At 43.2% G+C, this 21,120-nt stretch overlaps 1 protein-coding gene across 3 annotated transcripts in view; it reads left to right on the top strand.

Moving 5' to 3' along the window:
- The window catches only part of ITGB1 (integrin subunit beta 1), a 141,345-nt gene that overhangs the window by 99,692 nt on the left and 20,533 nt on the right, over nucleotides 1-21,120 (top strand). For all 3 annotated transcript variants that reach the window (XM_038755735.1, XM_038755736.1, XM_038755734.1), the window contains 2 exons: nucleotides 19,747-19,816; nucleotides 19,997-20,082. In XM_038755735.1, coding sequence (XP_038611663.1) covers nucleotides 19,747-19,816; nucleotides 19,997-20,082 — 156 coding nt within the window. The remainder of the gene's footprint in view (nucleotides 1-19,746; nucleotides 19,817-19,996; nucleotides 20,083-21,120) is intronic.

Below are 21,120 nucleotides of genomic sequence, written 5' to 3' on the forward strand. Positions count from 1 at the left end.
GGGCACTTCATTCTGGAAGATAATTTGGGGAAAATGCAGAAAATCCCAGAATCAGGTAACATAGTTGATAAAATCATCTCTTAAAAACAAAGCAAGGTAAGACAAGAATCTCTCCTAGTTGCCCTTTATTCTAAGTCACTTACAAGACTTTTACTTTACCTCTTTTAGTTCTCCATTGTTAATATTTGAGCTTCCCCTTACCTTGTTTTTTCCTTTTCTAAACATTTGGTTTGAGTGGTATTTGTTGAGCACTTACTGTTTGCGGAGCACTGTATTAAGTGCTCGGGAGAGTTCAGTACAGTGGAGTTGGTAGACAGATTCCCTGCCTTCAGGGAGTTCAGCCTAGAGAGGGAGACCAACATTAAAAGAAATAAAGAAATTATGGGTATGTGCATAAGTGCTGTGGGGCTGAGTGTCCAGTGAATTTCAAGTGCTTAAAGGGTACAGATCTAAGGGGATAGGCAGTGCAGAGAAATGGGGACTGAACTGGGAATGGCTTTTTGGAGGAGATGTGATTTTCATCAAGCTTTGAAGATGGGACGAGTAATGGTCTCTGTCTTACATGAAGAGGGAGGGAGTGTAGCTAGGTCAGAGGGAGGTTGTGAGCAACGGGGTTGGCTATGAGGCACATGTGTTTGAAGTACAGGGAATAGTAACAAACAGCTTTCCTACACCTTTGCAACATGCTTTATTCTGAGCTACAGGAATAGTCAAGAAGCAGTTTGAATTTCAAGTTCATTCAAATAGATTCTCTGGGTGGTGGGAAGGGAAGTGTAGTAGGTTCAAGCCTTGACTGGTCTGTCATTAGTATTTATTGAGTGCTTACTGTGTGCAGAGCATTATACTCAGCACTTGGGAGAGTACAGTACAACGGAGTTGGTGGATTTGTTCCCTGCCCCCTGGGAGCTTATAGTCTAGAGGGGGAGACAGACATTAAAAATAACAAATATGTACACTAAGTACTGTGGGACCATGTCCAGGCACACAGCTGTTTCTTCTGACACTGTCAGTATCAGCCAACTCTAAATGAGTAGTGTAGTTGCGTTAATGTATTTATGTGAGTTAGATTTCATAATAGGAGAGCTGACCTTTAACTTCACTGAAAATAAAGCGGGCTTGTCACCCTTCCATGGTGGCTGCCTGGCAATCAGGGAACTTCCCCCTGACCTCTTTAAACTTTCTCTTCCCCACTCCAACCCCTGTTGTGGCTTTTAAGATTTTCTCCATTTCCCTGAAACTTCCAGGTGCCCTGAATTCCTCCTCCAACCCAATCCCCGTGGTCTCACCACTCAGCACCGCCTCTTGAATTTTTTAAATCTTGCTTAATGGCTGGGCTAATCTCTTCTCCAGCTGCAAGCTCCACTCTCCATCCCCTACGCAGGTCCAATATGGAAACAAGGACCAGGCTGGACTCATTTTGAACGTGGGGTGGAACAGTGAGGAGATTGAGCTTTAAGGAGATAGGTGGGATAGAGAGAAAAGAGCAGGGGAGGGAAAACAAAACGAAGAAACAAGAGGAAGGTAACAGGACATTTGGACTGTTCAGGTATCAATTCCTTTGGGTTCTCTCTTGAAGCCTTCTGTGAGACTGAGACTCTTCCGCAGTTTTAAGTGGGAGATTCAGTCAGTATCATTCCTCCAAAGAATTCCTGGGTATGGCTTTGAAGCAGTCAGTTCCTTTAGAGGAGAAGCAGAACAGCTTTCAGTGATTTGATGAGTGGCTAAACTCACTAGTAGGTAGGTTTTACATGTTTTCTAATGCAAGCCTTGTTTTATGACACTGAAGAAGTAAAATAAACTGATTTTCTCTGTGCCAATAGACTTGTGCATTACCTAATAGAAGGTCTGTGTTTCTTATCCAGAGGTTCTATGACTCATCAGGCATAAATAATTTAAATCCATTTTGTAAACTGCAAGTTTTAGTGTGATAAAGGAAGTCTGGATTAATGAAGAAAATGTTTTGGAAGGTTTTGCCTTTGTAATAGTAGGTCTTTACCTAATTTACATTATTTTTCTCAACCTTTCAGTTAAGACCATAGTTGGAAAATGTTGTTCCAATTTCCCAGGAGGCGAAGGAAAATTCAGAGAAATTTTATCAGGGATCAGTAGCTAAAAAGAGAATGTAGTTCTTCTGACTTCAAGTTCTGTGTTCAGTCCTTGGTGCCTCCCAAAAGAATAGTGCAGCTAAACCATTCTGAACCAAAGCCTTCCTTGGGGACTTAGAGAATTTTTCTCTTGCAACCGGAGTAAAGGTTCTTTTAATTTAATATAGACGAGAATCAATTCGACCGTTGTTTCGCTTGAGTTTAATAAAATTAAGTTCTCATTCTATAGTAGAGCTGTCCTTCAGTTTGAGGATGGTGTTGCTGATGTTGAAATTGTATCCATTAGTAATGCGTGTGTCGAGAGAAAATCTTTTGCACATTTTGCCCACGAAAACATAGTACAGAACCTTTTCCGGCTTCTTGCTTGGCCCAACGGTCCTGCAGATCTCAAAATAACACTACACGGTAATTTGCTGAAAATGTTAAGCAGTCCATCATTCGAGAAGCACCGTGGCCTAGTGGATAGAGCAAAGGCCTGGGAGTCCATAGGACCTGGGCTCTAATCCCAGTTCGACCACTTGCCTGTTGTGTGATTTGGGGGCTTGGAGGAAACTGCCCTTTTTGACTCCTGTCAGGCATTTCTAGGGCTACCCTTGACATGGTGTCTCCCTGGGCAAAAAAAAAAAAAAAAAAAAAGGAATGCAGTCATAACTTTATATATGTTTGTCTTCCTCAATAGAGTGAGAAGAAGCATGAGCCTGGGAATTAGAGGACGTGGGTTCTAATCCCAGCTCTGCCACTTAATGTGTCTGTGTCCTCATCCGTAAAATGGGGATTAAATATCTGTTCCCTCTTCTTTTGAGGTTGTGACTCACATGTGGGATAAGGACTGTGTCTGATTATCTTGTTCCGACCCTAGCACTTAGTACAGTACTTGGCACTTAGCACGTAACTATCGTTATTATTATTGTTATTATTATTTTTGTCAACTCCTTGTGGGTAGGGAATGTGTCTTATGCTTCTTTTGTATTTTTGCTTAGTAGACGCACCCAAGTAGGTTCTCAGTCAAATACTATAACAACTATGGAACCAGGGGACAAGGAGTGGAATTTGGCAGGAGAAAAGAGGTAGTCCCTGCTGAATAGCATCCTGAGTAATTACCTAGTTTGTCTATATGGTGAGTCAGCCCTGAGGATGTGCCGTATAGTAGCCTTAAATTTTCCTTCTGTGTCGTTATGTTTCCCTTTAGTACATGTCGTAAAACCCTTGGACATGAATTGATCTAAAACCTTCTTGAACTTACTGATATTTTCAGCTGGCATAACTTCTTGTGGCAAATGGTTCTATACATTTACCACTCTCTTTGGGAAGAAGTGGTTCCTTTGAATCTACTACCTTCAGGCATCAGTTGGTCTTCACTGTTCATCTTGTAAACAGTCAATAGTATTGAGCGCTCAATGCAGAGCACTGTACTAAATGCTGGAAAGACTGTTAGTGAATACGATCTCTGCCGACAAGAAGCTTACAGTCCAGCAGGGGAGAGAAATACTAAAATTTCAGGTAGGGAGTAGCATAATCAGTCGTATTTATTGAAAGCTTAACTGTGTGCAGGGTTGGTAGACACATTCTGGTACAATAGTGCATCAGTGCAATGTCCAGGGAAGAGGCTGAGATCTTAGGAGGGAGGGAGGAGGTCATCACCTACCTTTTTCCCCCCTCCCCACTGCAAAATTGGCCTTCGGGAAGAGGAGCAATACAAAGGACACTGTGTGCCAAATGAAGTTGGGCCGGGTTTTACAGCCTACTAATCCCATGAAATGTAGGGAAGATTTCATGGGTGATTAGCATAACCCAACGCTCAGACCCACAGCATTTATGTACATATCCTTAAACACTCTGCCTTTTCCCCTATCTGCAACTTAATGTAATGTCTGTCTCCCCCTCCAGACTGAAAGCTCCTTGTGGGCAGTAAATGGTATTGTACTTTCCCAAAAACTTTTAACAGTGCTTATTAAGAACTTAATAAATTCCACTGATTGACTGATATAAATGTTTTCTTAGCTCTGCCCTTTTGAATGGCCCTTTTAGCAAGATGCTTTAGCCATACCTCAGTCACAGCCCACCACCCAGCCAGTTGCCGCCACACACTCCTAATGGCTGCCCCACCTTATATCTTTATACAAAATCATTTATTCATTGTCACATTTATTGAGCGCTTACTGTGTGTACAGTACTGTACTAAGTGCTTGGGAGAGTACGGTATAACAATAAACAGAAACATTTCCTGCCCACAACAAGCTCACAGGCTAGAAGGGGAGACGGACACTAACGTAAATGCATAAATAAATTGCAGCTATGTACATAAGTGCTGTGGGGTTGGGAAGGGGTTGAAGAAAGGGAGCAAGTCAGGGTGATGCGGAAGGGGGTGGAAGAAGAGGAAAGGGGAGCTTAGGATAGGATTCTTGGAGAAGCTGTGACTTCAATAAGGCTTTGAAGGTGGGGAGATGAATTGCCCGTTGGATTTGAGGAGGGAGGGCATTCCAGGCTACAGGCGAGGGGTTGGAGGCGAGATAGACGAGATTGCGGTACAGTGAGAAGGTTAACATTAGAGGAGCAACGTGTGTGGGCTGGGTTGTAGGAGAGTAGCAAGGTGAGGTAGGAGGGGACAAAGTGATTGAGTGCATTAAAGCCAATGGTGAAGAGTTTTTGTTTGATGTGGAGGTGGATGGGTGGAGTTTCTTGAGGAGTGGGGAAACATATCCTGAACCTATTCGGAGAAGAATAATCCAGTCAGCAGGCCGAAGTATGGACTGGATTGAGGAGATACCGGAGGCTGTGGGGTCAGCAGGGACGCTGGTGGGAGAGGATAAGTGATTGTATTGACATGGTAGCAGTTTGGATGGGAAGGAAAGGGTGGATTTCAGTGATTTTTGTGAAGGTGGAACCAACAGGATTTAGTGGTGGATTGAAATCCACTTCAAGTCTTGGCTTCTCTGTGTCAGTCAGCACCCAGGATGTCCACTGCATCCTTACCTTCTTTCAGTTGTTTGTACTCCCCCTTCCCCTCACCTTTCTCAGTGATATACTTGGGATGGTGTAGCTGTGTTATTCAAGATCTATGGAAAAGATCTGTGCAGATGTACTCTACTACCATACATAAACCTGTGAATCTTACCCATTTGTTGGTGCCCCTGGATTTGGCCTCAGCAAAGTCCTCATCCAGACTAATGGCCTGGAGCAAGGCCAGAGGCACAATCATACTTCCTGAGCCAAAGTGCAAGCCCTGGAGAAATAAGCAATCTCAAATGATGCTGCTGGCAATAGAGAAGGGTTGGAAGGTGTGGCTGGTGGATAGCCGATGTACTTCCCTTAGGCTCCGTAATACGGAAGATTCTGCAAGAGTTGCACAATTAATGAAATGACTGGTAGTTATCTACCAACCAGAGCAGTTGCCTACCCGGGAGCATGTCATTTGGCCAAACAGCAGCATTTTGGAGCACAGAGCACTGTGCTGAGCGCTGGGGAGAGGGCAGTAGTCAACCAAACCTTTCTATGCCTTATTTCAAATGCTGTGCCTCCCGGCAGGGGAATAACAACACTGGCAGAACCAGTTGCATACTCCCTTCTGAACTGAAGGTGTTTTTAGGATGCTTACAATTAACAGGTTAAAAATAGCACTCGTGAAAGGACTCCTTTGAAGTCAGGGTACACCTTGAAAGGGCAGGGAGATGTAACTAAATGTCACATCAGCATCCCCTGCTGCTCAGAATGACAAAAAACAGTTGTGCCCGTTTTCCTTTTTAATAAATGAATTCAGCACATTGCAATTACTGGTGGGCATATGTGCGGTTTACAGAGTTCCCCGACATTTCCAAGCCACCTTTCCTCTTCACTTGTTTCGTTGCTAGCCAGCCAAGTCTGGACTGTTTGTCATTTACCCTCTATCCCATCCACTGTCTTCCCAGGTAATTCAGTCAATCGTATTTATTGAACTTTCACTCTGTGCAGAGCACTGTTGATGAACCTAACCTCAGCCGTACTGGAAGAAACTCCATGATCACCACAGTGTCTGTAGCTGTCCATGGCTAGAAACAATTCCTGATGGCTAATTTTGTTTCAGTTCTGATTTACTCTGAAAGTTTGCTCTGAAAGAGAAGCAGTTTGGCCTGGTGGATAGAGCATGAGCTTGGGAGTCAGAAGGACCTGGGTTCTAATGTCGGCTCTGCTAATTGCTTGCTGTGTGACCTTGGGCAAGTCACTTCACTTCTCTATGCCTCTGTTCCCTCATCTATAAACTGGGAATTAAGACTGTGAGCCCTATTTGAGACAAGGGACTATATCCAACCTGATTAACTTGTATCTTCCCCAGTGCCTGGAACATAGAACTTAACAAATACCATCAACAAAACAAACAAATCATACCTACCTTTTCACTGTCATAAGAGATAAGTCACCAAACTAGAAGCTCTCTGCTCTCAGAACTGTAGAAATCACGCTTTTTAAAAAAAGAAATAGTCTGCAGAAAGAGGGGGTTTCTGCTTGAGTAGAAAAATAAGCTAAGTCTTGCCCCAGCTCCCTTTCCTCTTTCTCATATGCCCATTAAGCCAATACCACATGGGGAGGAACTCCATGAGGAAAATGCAACAGCTGAAATAGGGGAGATAGCAGCAGAAAAAAAAACAAAAACTAGCTCAAGGGAAAGACTACGATAGCTGGGACCCGCATCATCTGAGTCAGAAGGCCATGGGTTCACTCATTCATTCATTGTTGGATTTATTGAGCGCTTACTGTGTGCAGAGCACTGTACTAAGCGCTTGGGAAGTACAAGTTGTCAACATTTAGAGATGGTCCTTACCCAACAACGGGCTCACAGTCTAGAAGGAGGAGACAGACTTCGTAAAGACTGGATATTCCTACTAGGAAAACATGAATTGTTTTGGGTCTCCATGACATTAATTCTGGCCGGAAACCAGAAAAATGATCAGACAAAAGTCCATTAACAGTACTCCTAATCAAAATGTTCTATTCAGAACAAAAATCATCTTCCTTGAGATCTGGAACTCTGTTACCAGCCTCTTAATTTTGGGCCACCGGTACAGTGGTCTTAATCACCGAAACTTAGAGGAAGCATCTTGCTTGGGCATGGTTCTGCAGCTTTTCTCTTACTCCCTAGAGCTCTTCCTGTTCCCTTTAGCCATGGAAAGCAAAACCTGTGTCACATTTTCCTTAGAAGGAGCTTTCGTGACATGAAAGTTTTGATACGAGGTACAGTCAGCACCACACTGTTTTGGAATGATAGTCAGAGTTTACATGAGGTAACCCTGGGTAATTAGTAAAGAGCAATGGTAACAGAGGCTCAGAACATCTAAGGAATGTTTTGGGTTTTTTGTTCAGCTGGAGAACTAAGCCGATTTTTATTGAATTATGTTGACTTATTAAAGTATTTTTCTTATCTCCCATATAGCGTATTTTAACCCGTAGTCTTCTTTATTCCATCATCAGGAGTAAATACCCATCAGATGCCCTCTATAAGTGTTCTTAGTTTAGTTTAGTGTTCTAGTGTTTGGACTAAAGTACATTCAGGGTGATTTAAGTTAGGTTCTTGAACTTATAGGGCTAGGACCTCAAGAAATTACCTTGTCTATTCACCTACTTTCAGGCCTGACTACATCTAAAGCATTGCGATGTAATGGTCAACTATTCTATTTTAAAGACCTCTAGGTGTTTCATAAGTTTCCTCTGGGTGTTCTTCCTTATATCAAGCGCTTAGTACAGTGCTCTGCACATAGTAAGCGCTCAATAAATACAATTGATGATCTAGCCCTAAGCTAAATCCATTTTTTGGCAAGTTATGATCCCTAGTTGGGAACATGTGTTTGCTTAGAGAAGCAGTGTGGCTCAGTGCAAAGAGCGTGGGCTTGGGAGTCAGAGGTCATGGGTTCAAATCCCAGCTCCACCAGTTGTCAGCTGTGTGACTTTGGGCAAGTCACTTCACTAATCTGTGCCTCAGTTCCCTCATCTGTAAAATGAGGATGGAGACTGTGAGCCCCACATGGGACAACCTGATCACCTTGTATCCTCTCCCGCGCTTAGAACAGTGCTTTGCACCTAGTAAGAGCTTAACAAATAATAATAATAATGTCATTTATTAAGTGCTTACTGTGTGCAAAGCACTGTTCTAAGCACTGGGGAGGTTACAAGGCAATCAGGTTGTCCCACAGGGGGCTCACAGTCTTAATCCCCATTTTACAGATGAGGTAACTGAGGCACAGAGAAGTTAAGTGACTTGCCCAAAGTCACACAGCTGACAATTGGCAGAGCCGGGATTTGAACCCATGACCTCTGACTCCAAAGCCCATGCTCTTTCCACTGAGCTACGGTGCTTCTCAAATGCCATTATTATTATTATTATTATTCGAAAGTTATTTTCTACAGTATGTAATGTCTTGTGGGTTTTCTTTTTTCTTTCTATTCTTTTTTTTAGTTTTTCCGATAAGCAGTTCTCTAAATGAAATTGTGGGAGGTATTGTAATTCTTGAAAGGCAGGGATTGTTTCTACTTAACACTATTGTACTCTTCCAAACCCTTAGTACAGTGATCTGTACATAGTAAGTGCTTAATAAATGTCATTGATTGATAAAAAACAAAACTAATACCGAAGGTGAGTATTGTCTACTTAAACTTGCAGGCTATGTTCATATAATAATAATAATGGCATTTATTAAGCGCTTACTATGTGCAAAGCACTGTTCTAAGCACTGGGGAACAGTGCTCTGCACACAGTAAGCGCTTTACAAATGCCATTATTATTTCCTCCCTTCAAGGCCCTCCTGAGAGCTCACCTCCTCCAGGAGGCCTTCCCAGACTGAGCCCCTTCCTTCCTCTCCCCCTCATCCCCCTCTCCATCCCCCCCATCTTACCTCCTTCCCTTCCCCACAGCACCTGTGTATATGTATATATGTTTGTACATATTTATTACTCTATTTATTTATTTATTTTACTTGTACATATCTATTCTATTTATTTTATTTTGTTAGTATGTTTGGTTTTGTTCTCTGTCTCCCCCTTTTAGTCTGTGAGCCCACTGTTGGGTAGGGACTGTCTCTATATGTTGCCAACTTGTACTTCCCAAGCGCTTAGTACAGTGCTTTGCACACAGTAAGCGCTCAATAAATACGATTGATTGATTGATTGGGGAGGATACAAGAAGATCAGGTTGTCCCACGGGGGGCTCACAGTCTTCATCCCCCTTTTACGGATGAGGTAACTGAGGCACAGAGAAGTTAAGTGACTTGCCCAAAGTCACACAGCTGGCAATTGGCGGAGCCGGGATTTGAACCCATGACCTCTGACTCCAAAGCCCGGGCTCTTTTCCACTGAGCCATGCTGCTTCTCTGTATACATTTATGCATATGTATATGTATATACATATATACATATGTACACACACACACACACACACACACACACACACACACAGGGAGAAGGAGAGGTATAAATAGATGCAGTCAGGTCTTCTGTAACATGGGGGCTGCGTTCCGGCAGAACCTCATATTAAGAAATATCATATCATAATACCCTCTGGCCAATACTAATCACACATGCTCAACTGTTTTTTCCTAAAGCTATAGTGTTCCGTATTCCTACAGACATGCGTAACCAGAAGTGTTCCCTAATTCTGCTGTTGAGTTCTATTCTAAACTTTTATTGAAAATATCTTGTGGCAGAAATGAGCATACCCATATAATTTTCCTTTTGTAATACTTGACTCCTTTGTATCTGTGGACTAGTAGGGGGAACAAGTCTACCAAATTGTGTTATGTTGAACTCTCCTATGTGTGTAGTATAGTGCCCTGCACATAGTAAAGTGTTCAATAAATGATTGGTTGATTATAAAGAAGACCTTGGGCAAGTGCTCTGAATTGCATCAAATTTTCATTTTCTGATGCATTGTCAGTTGTGGGATCAGCATAAAGAAATGCTATACTAGAAGGGAAATCCAGAAGGATTTGCAGACTGAGAAGTGAAAAGAAATGATAATTAAAATCAAGGAGATGGTGATTAATACTGATGTTGGGTGTATTTCATATCCTGAGTGTATTTTCCATCTGTGCTAAAGAAGATCATTTTAGGGTAACAGCCAAAAAAAGGGAATAAATTTGACTCACAATTTGGAAACACTTCGTTCTGCCCCAGCTCTTCTATGGTTTTGCAAGTTAATGAAAAATCAGCCATTCAAAGCAAGGGGAGGAAGCGTGTGTACATAAATTGTTTAAATTTCATGCTAAATCAGATACCCCTGTCTGGGTGAGCATATGTTCCTTCAAAGCTGTGTGTACATTAACTGGGGGTGATAGCCTGTGACTGGTTGTGAGTCATATCCTTGAAGAGAGGAATTTTCATCACTTTGGATATCTTAGAGGCATACTAAAATCTAGCTCTGACTTGAAGGAATAGAATAAGGAAATGGGGGTGAAACCCCAGTGTTAAATGCAAACTTCTGACTAATAGAGTAGTCAACCAGATATCATCTAGACTATAAGCTCTTTGTGGGCCAGGAACGTGCGTACTAAACTATTATATTGTACTCGCCAACTAAGGCCCACTTTTTCTCATCTCCCACTCGCTTCTTCGTCACCCTGATTTGCTCCCTTTGCTCTTCCGCACCTCCCAGCCGCAAACCACTTATTTACAGATCTGTAGTTTTATTTATCCCTTTGCTCTTCCGCCCTCCCAACCCCAAAACACTTAATGTGCTGATCTGTAATTTTATTTGTTTGTATCAATGTCTGACTCCCCTACCGTAGACTGTGAGCTCATTGTGGGCAGGGAATGTCCCTGTTTGCTGTTGTAGTGTACTTTCCTAAGCGATTAGTAGACTGCTCTGCACACGGTAAGCGTTTAATAAATGTGATTGATTGATATCTCTCCTGAATCTGCCACCGATTCATTTGGTAATTTGGGGAAAATCGCTTAACATATAGCCTCAGCTTACTTTCCTGTATAGAAGAGTAAATAGCTGTCCATGTTTCTCTCCTCCAACACAAGAATGCTGAAAACTAAATAAGATAATAAATATGAAAGCACCCAGGTGGATTCATTGGAGTTCTAAATTTAGGGAAGTTATTGAGATCATCTGTAATGTCAAATGTTGCATAAGCTATTTTTAGTGCTATATCGTGGTTATTAGAGGGAGAAGTTAGCTGTGTTAAAAGGAACCTGATATCTACTCCACCAAATGACGAGTCTGAACTCCCGATCATATTATTATTCTTATTATTATCATTATTAATTGGGTATGTGTTAACTGCTTACTATCTGCCATGCACTGGGCTAAACGCTAGGTTAGGTGCAAAGTTATAAGATTGGCTAGAGTTGCAGCCCCAGGCCTTAGTACTCTATATTACATACATTATTATATGTTGTCTTACGTGTCATATATATTCCCCTCTAGACTGTAAGCTCCTTGAGGGCAAGAAGCATGTCTACCTGATTGTCCTCTCTTTACTAATGTAGCTTTGGACAATCATAAGTCCTCATGTTAAAGAACAATCAGTTCTGTAATTGGGAGGAGGGGGTTATTGATGTAGAAGAAAAATATAAATAATCATCTACTCTGGAATTTGGAGTCTTCTTTCCTATCACTAATATAAAATAAACATTTACATTTCACGACAGGTTTAAATAAGTGGGCACTGACATTTTTGTAGACAGGTGTGGGGCCCCAACTTTTCCTTGTATTTATAGTCTGTACTTTATTACCCAGTTCACGTATCTAACAGAAATTCCGTCCTCAAGAACCTCCAGTGTTTGCCCCTCCACATCAAACGCAGGAACTGCTCACCCTCGGATTTAAGGCTCTTGATCAGCTCTTACGCTCTTGCCTTTCCTCTCTGATCTCCTACTGCAATCCAGCCTAAACCCTCCGCTCCTTTATCACCAGCCCACTCACTTTACCTCGATAGTAATACTAATTGTTAAGTCCTTACCGTGTGCAGAGCACTGTACTAAGCCCTGGGAGAGAATACCCAGGTGGGAATTAGACATGGTCCGTGGCTCTCGAGGGGCTCACAGTCTGAGATTTAATCCGTCTCGCCGCCGATCCCTTGTCAGATCCTTCCTCTGGCCTGCAACTCCCTACTCCTCATCCATTCTTCCCACCTGCAAAGCCACCCTAAAATCACACATCTTCTAGGAGGCCTTCCCTGACTAGGCCCTCATTTCTCCCATTTGCCCTCCCTTCTTCGTTGCCTGTGCATTTGGACCTGCTATTCACTCCTTAGCCCTACAGCACTTATGTACGTATCCTTACAACTCTGTAATATATTTTAATGCCTGTCTCCCCTTCTGGACTGCAAGCTTTTTTATGGTATTCGTTAAGCGCTTACTATCAATCAGTCTGTGATATTTATTGAGTGCTTACTGTGTGCAGAGTGCCGTACTAACTGCTTGGGAAAGTACAGTATAACAATGAACAGATGCATTCCCTGCCCACAATGAACTTACAGTCTACAGGTAAACAGTCTACAATCCATAGTCTACAGTCTAGTAAACAGGGCAGCTGTGTGGGTGGTCAGTAAGCGCTCAATAAATATGATTGATTGATTGATTACTCTATTTTACTTGTACATATTTATTCTATTTATTTTATTTTGTTATTTTTTTTTGTTGTCTGTCTCCCACTTCTAGACTGTGAGCCCACTGTTGAGTAGGGACCGTCTTTATATGTTGCCAATTTGTACTTCCCAAGCGCTTAGTACAGTGCTCTGCACACAGGAAGCACTCAATACATTTGATTGATTGATTGATTGCTCTGCACACAGTAAGCACTCAATAAATACGATTGATTGATTGATTGGTCCCATAGGTCAGAGGTTTTCACCTACAGTTCCCTGGTGGCACTAGAGTGGGTATATACACCATTAGGGCCGTCCACGTGGCAGTTCCCACTCTTAAGATACTCCTTGACAAATCAATACTCCAGGGCAAAAAAAGCAAAGCAGCAGAGAGGAAAAGCGTTTCTGACCTCACCCACTCCCACATTTCTGATAAAATGACTCTTGTATGACCTGGCCATACTGTAACTCATCAACTGTGAACTCCCTCTCTGATATTACTGTTGGCCAGTAAATCGGAGAGTGGGATGAGAGCGACGAATTGTGCCTTCTTGGGCTCTTCTTTGTGTATTCCCCCTGCTCCTCACTAGGTCATCACTAAAGGGGTTGGGATGACATCTGTACCACATCTCTCCACCCCTGACTCGATCACTAAATCAATAATGATTGGGATGATTTGATCAGCAAATATGATCATTCTTTTGGTCTTTCTCCCGCTAGCCAGGGGTATTCAAATGTGGTAACTCAGCCCCAGGTAATTATATCGTAATATCCCATCAGATTTGGTTTTAGGGCTGCTGCCCCTTAGGCCAACTTGTTCCTAAAATTCAGCAGAATGAGTTTCAATGTTAGCCCAAATTGATGATTGCTCCTGTCACCATCCCTAAAACCAGTTCCGGGACAGTTCCAAACAATTGAGCTATAATATTTAAGGGCTGTGTGTCAGGAAATCTCTAGATAAGATTCCTTACTTTATTTTTTACATTCAATTTAGTGTCAGGGCTACTCAATAAAAATAGCTTAGCTCACTAGTGGAAAAGTGTGGCAGGGAGATTCAAGTCAGGTTTGAATTAACTTCTCTTAGACTGTAAAAGCCTTGAAGCCAGAGACTGCCTTTTGCGTCTATTATGTCCTCCCGCAGTAGGAACTCAAATACTCATTGTATATTGATTTTTCTTCTGAACACTAAGCAAATAGCCAGTTTATGTGTATTTCAGTTCTGTAAATGGAGGTGACAGAAATGGAGTTTTGCAGTGCCTAAATGTTATGGGCAATCTGGGTTGGCTCAGCCATCAAAATTTCCGTGAGATAAATAGAAATTGTTTTGGTGGTAGGAAGCCCACTGTGTTATTTTCATTTAAAAAGTATAATTGTGAGAGCAGTGCCTCACTGGCTTGCTAAAGACTAGGCAGTGTGTAGCAAGCCTCTGATATTAGGTAAATTGGAATTGAACAGCATTGTAGAAGGCTGTGTTTATGGAATTAAAGGAACGACTAGGGAAAAGGAGGCTATACTGCAGCTGCCCAGGCTGTCCATATATGGAACAAACATTTAGTTCTGTTCCCTTTGTGTGGTAACTGCCCAGAACTACACTCATCCCGGTGATGTGTTTCCTCAGAAGCGTTTCTGTTCCCGGCCATTTCAGTCACAGCTAACAGCACTAATGTCTCATCTTTGTTGGCCTATTTATATAGTCTGGGTGGATTTATTATACAGCCAACATTAGGAAGTCCTTAAAAGGCCATCGGTGTTTCATTTCTTACTACTGCAACCTTACCTTTCCCAGCTCTTTGAATGTAGCAGAATGGAAAACCAGAGCCCTCCCATGTCACGGAACTGGGTGTACTGTAAAATAAGTGAGGCACCAGTGTGGGGGCCCTTGTTTGGAGTCTCCTTCAACTGGCAGGCACAGCCCCCATGGCACTACTGTGCTGGACATTCACAGAAGACGTCAAGGCTTGGCTAGCAATTACGGGCGCCCGATGTATGTGCACCACAATCAATCAATCAATCGTATTGAGCGCTTACTGTGTGCAGAGCACTGTACTAAGCGCTTGGGAAGTACAAGTTGGCAACATATTGAGACAGTCCCTACCCAACAGTAGGCTCACAGTCTAGAAGGGGGAGACAGAGAATAAAACCAAACATACTAACAAAATAAATAGAATAGATATGTACAAGTAAAATAGAGTAATAAATATGTACATACATATATACAGGTGCTGTGGGGAAGGGAAGGAGGTAAGATGAGGGGGATGGAGAGGGGGACGAGGGGGAGAGGAAGGAAGGGGCTCAGCCTGGGAAGGCCTCCTGGAGGAGGTGAGCTCTCAGTAGGGCCTTGAAGGGAGGAAGAGGGCGGGCTCCCGTTCAGATCAGGCTGGGCCCCAGGAATTCTGCGGCCCCAGCTTGCTTTTTCCAAGGGCATAGATGTCCCGGTTCTGCCTTTGGGGGACTGTTTCACTCAAATAGCCACATGGTGTCTTGAGCGTATTTTGTGAAGATTTCTTTTCAAAGTGCTTCCAAGTTTCTAAGAGTATACAAGTATATTGAATAATCTGAAGTCGTTTTTCTTCTTGTGAAAAGCCAACTCAAGATAAGTATGATGGATTTGATTATTCCAGTAACTCCAAATCTTATCATTTTACCAGTTTATAGACTGGAAAAATGGGATCAAACATACATTTTATGATAATGAAGCTGTTTTGAGAGAGTTAAATAAGGCTTTTCCGAAGCGTTACTCCTAATACCATTTGTTACTGTTTTATCTGGAACAAGTTAATTAGTAATGTGATAAGTTTTTATTATTTCTCTGAGATTAAATTATTATAAATTTCTAATTAGAAGGGAGCCAATAGATGTTATTGTTCAGGTATAGTCCTTTAGAAGCAGCGTGGCTTAGTGGAAAGAGAACGGGCTTGGGAGTCAGAGGTCGTGGGTTCTAATCCCAGCTCAGCCACTTGTCTGCTGTGTGACCTTGGGAAAGTCACTTAACTTCTGTGCCTCAGTTACCTCATCTGGAAAATGGGGATTAAGACTGTGAGCCCCACGTGGGACAACCTGATTACCTTGTATCTCCAGCACTTGGTGCAGTGCTTGGCACGTAGTAAGCACTTAACAATACCATCATTATTATTATTATTTATTTACCCACATTTGAGTGTTTATTAATATTAAATGAATAAGGAAGATTTATTGGCTTAGTTGTCAGTTTCTTGTGATGATTCTCCTTTACATTCATTCCTTTTTCGTCTACTCCTTCGCTCTGTTCTAATTCCCCTTGAAAAGATGTAAGGAATTCTTCAAATCACCTATCTCAGTAAACATCTCAAGATGTTATTGACCAGCATTGCCCTACTGATTTGCTTGTCATTTATTTCTCAGTTTTGTCTGCTTAAGTTTTCTTGATAAATCAGGTATTTCTTCCCATCTCTTTTGTTTGTATATTCTTGCCATGAGAGTGATATTATTAACATGTTTTTTTTGTGGACTTAGTCTCTGGCGCATCAAGTGGTTTGTGTGTTGGTGAGCGAACCGGGCTGATCTGGGGCGGGTCCTACCCCCGCTGGAGTCCAACCGTGTTGGGGGCGTCTCGGTCCAGCTTGTACTTCCCAAGCGCTTAGTACAGTGCTCTGCACACAATAAGCGCTCAATAAATACGATTGATTGATTGATTGCGTACAGGGCAGAACACTAGTAGATGTTTAGAAAAGACTGCACAGGTAGGAGTTACACACAATCCCTGGTCCTCAAGAGGATCACAATCTTAAGAGAATAAAAATGGGGAGAGAAACCTGGCAACAGAATGCATGAACAGAATGCATGTGTGTACATATTTATTACTCTATTTATGTATTTATTTTACTCGTACATATCTATTCTATTTATTTTATTTTGTTAGTATGTTTGGTTTTGTCTCCCCCTTTTAGACTGTGAGCCCACTGTTGGGTAGGGACTGTCTCTATATGTTGCCAATTTGTACTTCCCAAGCGCTTAGTCCAGTGCTCTGCACATAGTAAGCGCTCAATAAATACGATTGATTGATTGATCAATCGTATTTATTGAGCGCTTACTATGTGCAGAGCACTGGACTAAGCGCTTGGGAAATACAAATTGGCAACACATAGAGACAGTCCCTACCCCAACAGTGGGCTCACAGTCTAAAAGGGGGAGACAGAGAACAGAACCAAACATACCAACAAAATAAAATAAATAGGATAGAAATGTACAAGTAAAATAAATAAATAAATAAATAAATAAATAGAGTAATAAATATGTACAACCATATATACATATATACAGGTGCTGTGGGGAAGGGAAGGAGGTAAGATGGGGGGATGGAGAGGGGGACGAGGGAGAGAGGAAGGAAGGGGCTCAGTCTGGGAAGGCCTCCTGGAGGAGGTGAGCTCTCAGCAGGGCCTTGAAGGGAGGAAGAGAGCTAGCTTGGCGGAGGGGCAGAGGGAGGGCATTCCAGGCCCGGGGGATGACGTGGGCCGGGGGTCGATGGCGGGACAGGCGAGAACGAGGTACAGTGAGGAGATTAGCGGTGGAGGAGCGGAGGTTGCGGGCTGGGCAGTAGAAGGAGAGAAGGGAGGTGAGGTAGGAGGGGGCGAGGTGATGGACAGCCTTGAAGCTCAGGGTGAGGAGTTTCTGCCTGATGCGCAGATTGATTGGTAGCCACTGGAGATTTTTGAGGAGGGGAGTAACATGCCCAGAGCGTTTCTGGACAAAGATAATCCGGGCAGCAGCATGAAGTATGGATTGAAGTGGAGAGAGACACGAGGATGGGAGATCAGAGAGAAGGCTGGTGCAGTAGTCCAGACGGGATAGGATGAGAGCTTGAATGAGCAGGGTAGCAGTTTGGATGGAGAGGAAAGGGCGGATCTTGGCAATGTTGCGGAGCTGAGACCGGCAGGTTTTGGTGACGGCTTGAATGTGAGGGGTGAATGAGAGAGCGGAGTCAAGGATGACACCAAGGTTGCAGGCTTGTGAGACGGGAAGGATGGTATTGCCGTCAACAGAGATGGGAAAGTCAGGGAGAGGACAAGGTTTGGGAGGGAAGACAAGGAGCTAAGTCTTCGACATGTTGAGCTTTAGGTGGCGGGCGGACATCCAGATAGAGATGTCCTGAAGGCAGGAGGAGATGCGAGCCTGGAGGGAGGGGGAGAGAGCAGGGGCAGAGATGTAGATCTGGGTGTCATCAGCGTAGAGATGATAGTTGAAGCCGTGGGAGCGAATGAGGTCACCAAGGGAGTGAGTGTAGATCGAGAACAGAAGGGGACCAAGCACTGAACCTTGGGGAACCCCCACAGTAAGAGGATGGGAGGGGGAGGAGGAGCCTGCAAAAGAGACTGAGAAAGAACGACCGGAGAGATAAGAGGAGAACCAGGAGAGGATGGAGTCTGTGAAGCCAAGGTCAGATAGCGTGTTGAGGAGAAGGGGGTGGTCCACAGTGTCAAAGGCAGCTGAGAGGTCGAGGAGGATTAGGACAGAATATGAGCCGTTGGATTTGGCAAGCAGGAGGTCATTGGTGACCTTTGAGAGCGCAGTTTCCGTGGAATGAAGGGGACGGAAGCCAGACTGGAGGGGGTCGAGGAGAGAGTTGTTGTTGAGGAATTCTAGGCAGCGCGTGTAGACAACTCGTTCAAGGAGTTTGGAAAGGAATGGTAGGAGGGATATGGGACGATAACTAGAAGGTGAGGTGGGGTCAAGAGAGGGTTTTTTTAGGATGGGAGAGACATGGGCATGTTTGAAGGCAGAGGGGAAGGAACCAGTGGAGAGTGAGCGGTTGAAGATGGAAGTTAAGGAGGGGAGAAGGGATGGAGCGAGAGATTTCATAAGATGAGAGGGAATGGGGTCAGAAGCACAGGTGGCCGGAGTAGCACTTGAGAGGAGGGAGGAGAGTTCCTCTGAGGATACCGCTGGGAAGGATGGGAGAGTAGCAGAGAGTGTTGAGAGCCGGGGGGTTGGAGAAAGGGGGGAAGAGACTTTGGGGAGGTCGGACCTGATGGATTTAATTTTGTTAATGAAGTAGGAGGCCATCATCATCATTGATGATGATGATGATGATGATGAACAGAATGCATGTTTGTACATATTTATTACTCTATTTTACTTGTACATATCTATTCTATTTATTTTATTTTGTTAGTATGTTTGGTTTTGTCTCCCCTTTTAGACTGTGAGCCCACTGTTGGGTAGGGACTGTCTCTATATGTTGCCAATTTGTACTTCCCAAGCGCTCAGTACAGTGCTCTGCACACAGTAAGCGCTCAATAAATACGATTGATGATGATGATGAAACAGAAGACACGGAAAGATTGCCGATGCTAAGAAAAGATGGCAACTTGAGGGATTTTTGTTTTTTTTTTAAACATGCGTACTGATCTGGTGATTAGGGATTTAGCCTTGGGCCTGTAGCAGAATTGCACCTTCACCCTGAGGTTTGAACCCTGCAGTTAGAGCAAGTAGGGCCCTTGGGTGTCAAAATGCCTTCCCTGGGGCTCTGCCTTGTAGTGGGAGGGGTGGGAAACAGAGGAGAAGGGAAACTGCCTTTGCCTCACCCTTTCTTCCAGCCTCCAACTCCCACCCGCTCTTCAACTTCCAGGCTCTGTTCTGGCATGTGAGTGATAAACAGCAGCAAACCACTTACCGTAATGCCCAGCTGTTGTTTAGTTTTCATTTAAAAACACTCAAGTGAAAAACATTTTTAGAATAGCTGGATCTTTTCAGTATTTGTGTTTCTACCGGCTAGGTTTTTCTTGATTAGGAATTGAGAGCTCAATGAACGTTTCATCTCACCCTCTGATTTCTTCCGGGCTCTTGAGGGGCTCCATTTTGCCAGGTCTGAAGAATTCCAGTTCCGGATTTTCTTCCGAGTCATTCTGTTGTTAAAGCATTGAAGTATTCCTTTGTGTTTTTTTTCTAGTAGAGTTCTGAGAGCCTTCCTTTCCCTTCTTCTTCTGAACTGACTTAGGAAAGACAACCTAAAAGACACACAGCTATTACTTGTGGAGGATGGTGGGGCTAAGTTTTTGCTCTGGGTTTAGTGCCGTAATTTAGCTAAATATGTACAATTTTCTTTTCAGATGAATTTACAGCTTATTTCCTGGATCGTGTTGGCCAGCTGCCCAGTCTGCAGAGTATTTGGCCAAACAGGTAAAATCGCTTTTAAATTCTTTACTTGACCAAAGTGATTTATGTAGCATTTAGTAAACTTCCATGCACTTAGTTTAGAGCCAGTCATTTAAGTTGTTCATTATTATTGCTTTCACCTGGATCTGCTTTTTATTGCCTATGGCATAATTCTGCATTGAAATGATCTTTTGTCTCTGATAGGTGGAAATGAGTGTCTAAAAGCAAATGCAAAATCATGTGGGGAGTGCATACAGGCAGGGCCGAACTGTGGATGGTGCACCAACTCAGTAAGTGTTTCTTTTATGTTCTTCTGTCTTGAAGATTTTCAGAGACCCTAAACACAGTGCCCTTCCAGTATGTTCTAAGCCGCATGGTGTAGTGGAAAGAGCCGGGACCTGGGTTCTAATCTCAGCTCTACTGTATGTCTGCTTTTTGACCTTGGGCTAGTCACTTAACTTCTGTGCCTCAGTTACCACATCGGTATCATGGGGATTAAGACTGTGAGTCCTGTGTGAGGCAGGGACTGTGTCCAACCAGTGACTGGCACTTAACAAATACCATTTTTTTTTTTAATCCCCTCTGTTTCCTTTTCCCTTCTCTGTCTTTGAATTTTCTCTCACAAAATATCCTGGGAAAGACCTCCCCTCTTCCCTAACTACCAAACTCTACAGTAGTTCACATCCTCCGTGTCCATCAGAACACAACACTCAACTCACTCGTGTCAGACTTTCCTGGTTAAAAATGATGGGTGGCTATTACGGTTTCTGTTAAGCACTTACTACTGTTCTAAGTGCTGGGGTAGATCTACAAGTTAATCAGGGCAGTCACAGTCTTTATCCCACGTAGGGCTTACAGTCTAAGAAGGAAGGAGAACAGTTACTGAATTCCCATTTTACAGTTGAAGACACTGAGGTCCAGGGAAAGTTAAGTGTTTTGCCCAAGATCATACAACAGGCAAGGGACAGAGCCGGGATTACAAGCCAAATCCTCTGATTCCCAGTCCCATGTTCTTTCCACTTGGCCAAGCTGCTCCTCTGGTTAACAACCAGTGCTCATTCTCCCACAGTGAGAAGACGTCAGTGTGCTTTTCCACAGTACAAGAGAGCTAGAATTTCCCTTCTCCCCCTACCCCAGACTTGACTGTGATGGTAAAATGTTAGTGCATTTATGAGGGGTGGGGAGGAAGGGAGACTTAGCCAAAAGCCAGGGATTTGTACCAGAAAAATCCATTGCCAGACACCTGGAGTTCCATTTTTTTTTTTAGTACCAAGAACTATCCTACTTTATGAATTTTCAGTAGGTTTGAGTGCGATATTTTCATATGT

Source organism: Tachyglossus aculeatus, chromosome 13, assembly GCF_015852505.1.
Source record: "Tachyglossus aculeatus isolate mTacAcu1 chromosome 13, mTacAcu1.pri, whole genome shotgun sequence".
Taxonomy (NCBI): domain Eukaryota; kingdom Metazoa; phylum Chordata; class Mammalia; order Monotremata; family Tachyglossidae; genus Tachyglossus; species Tachyglossus aculeatus.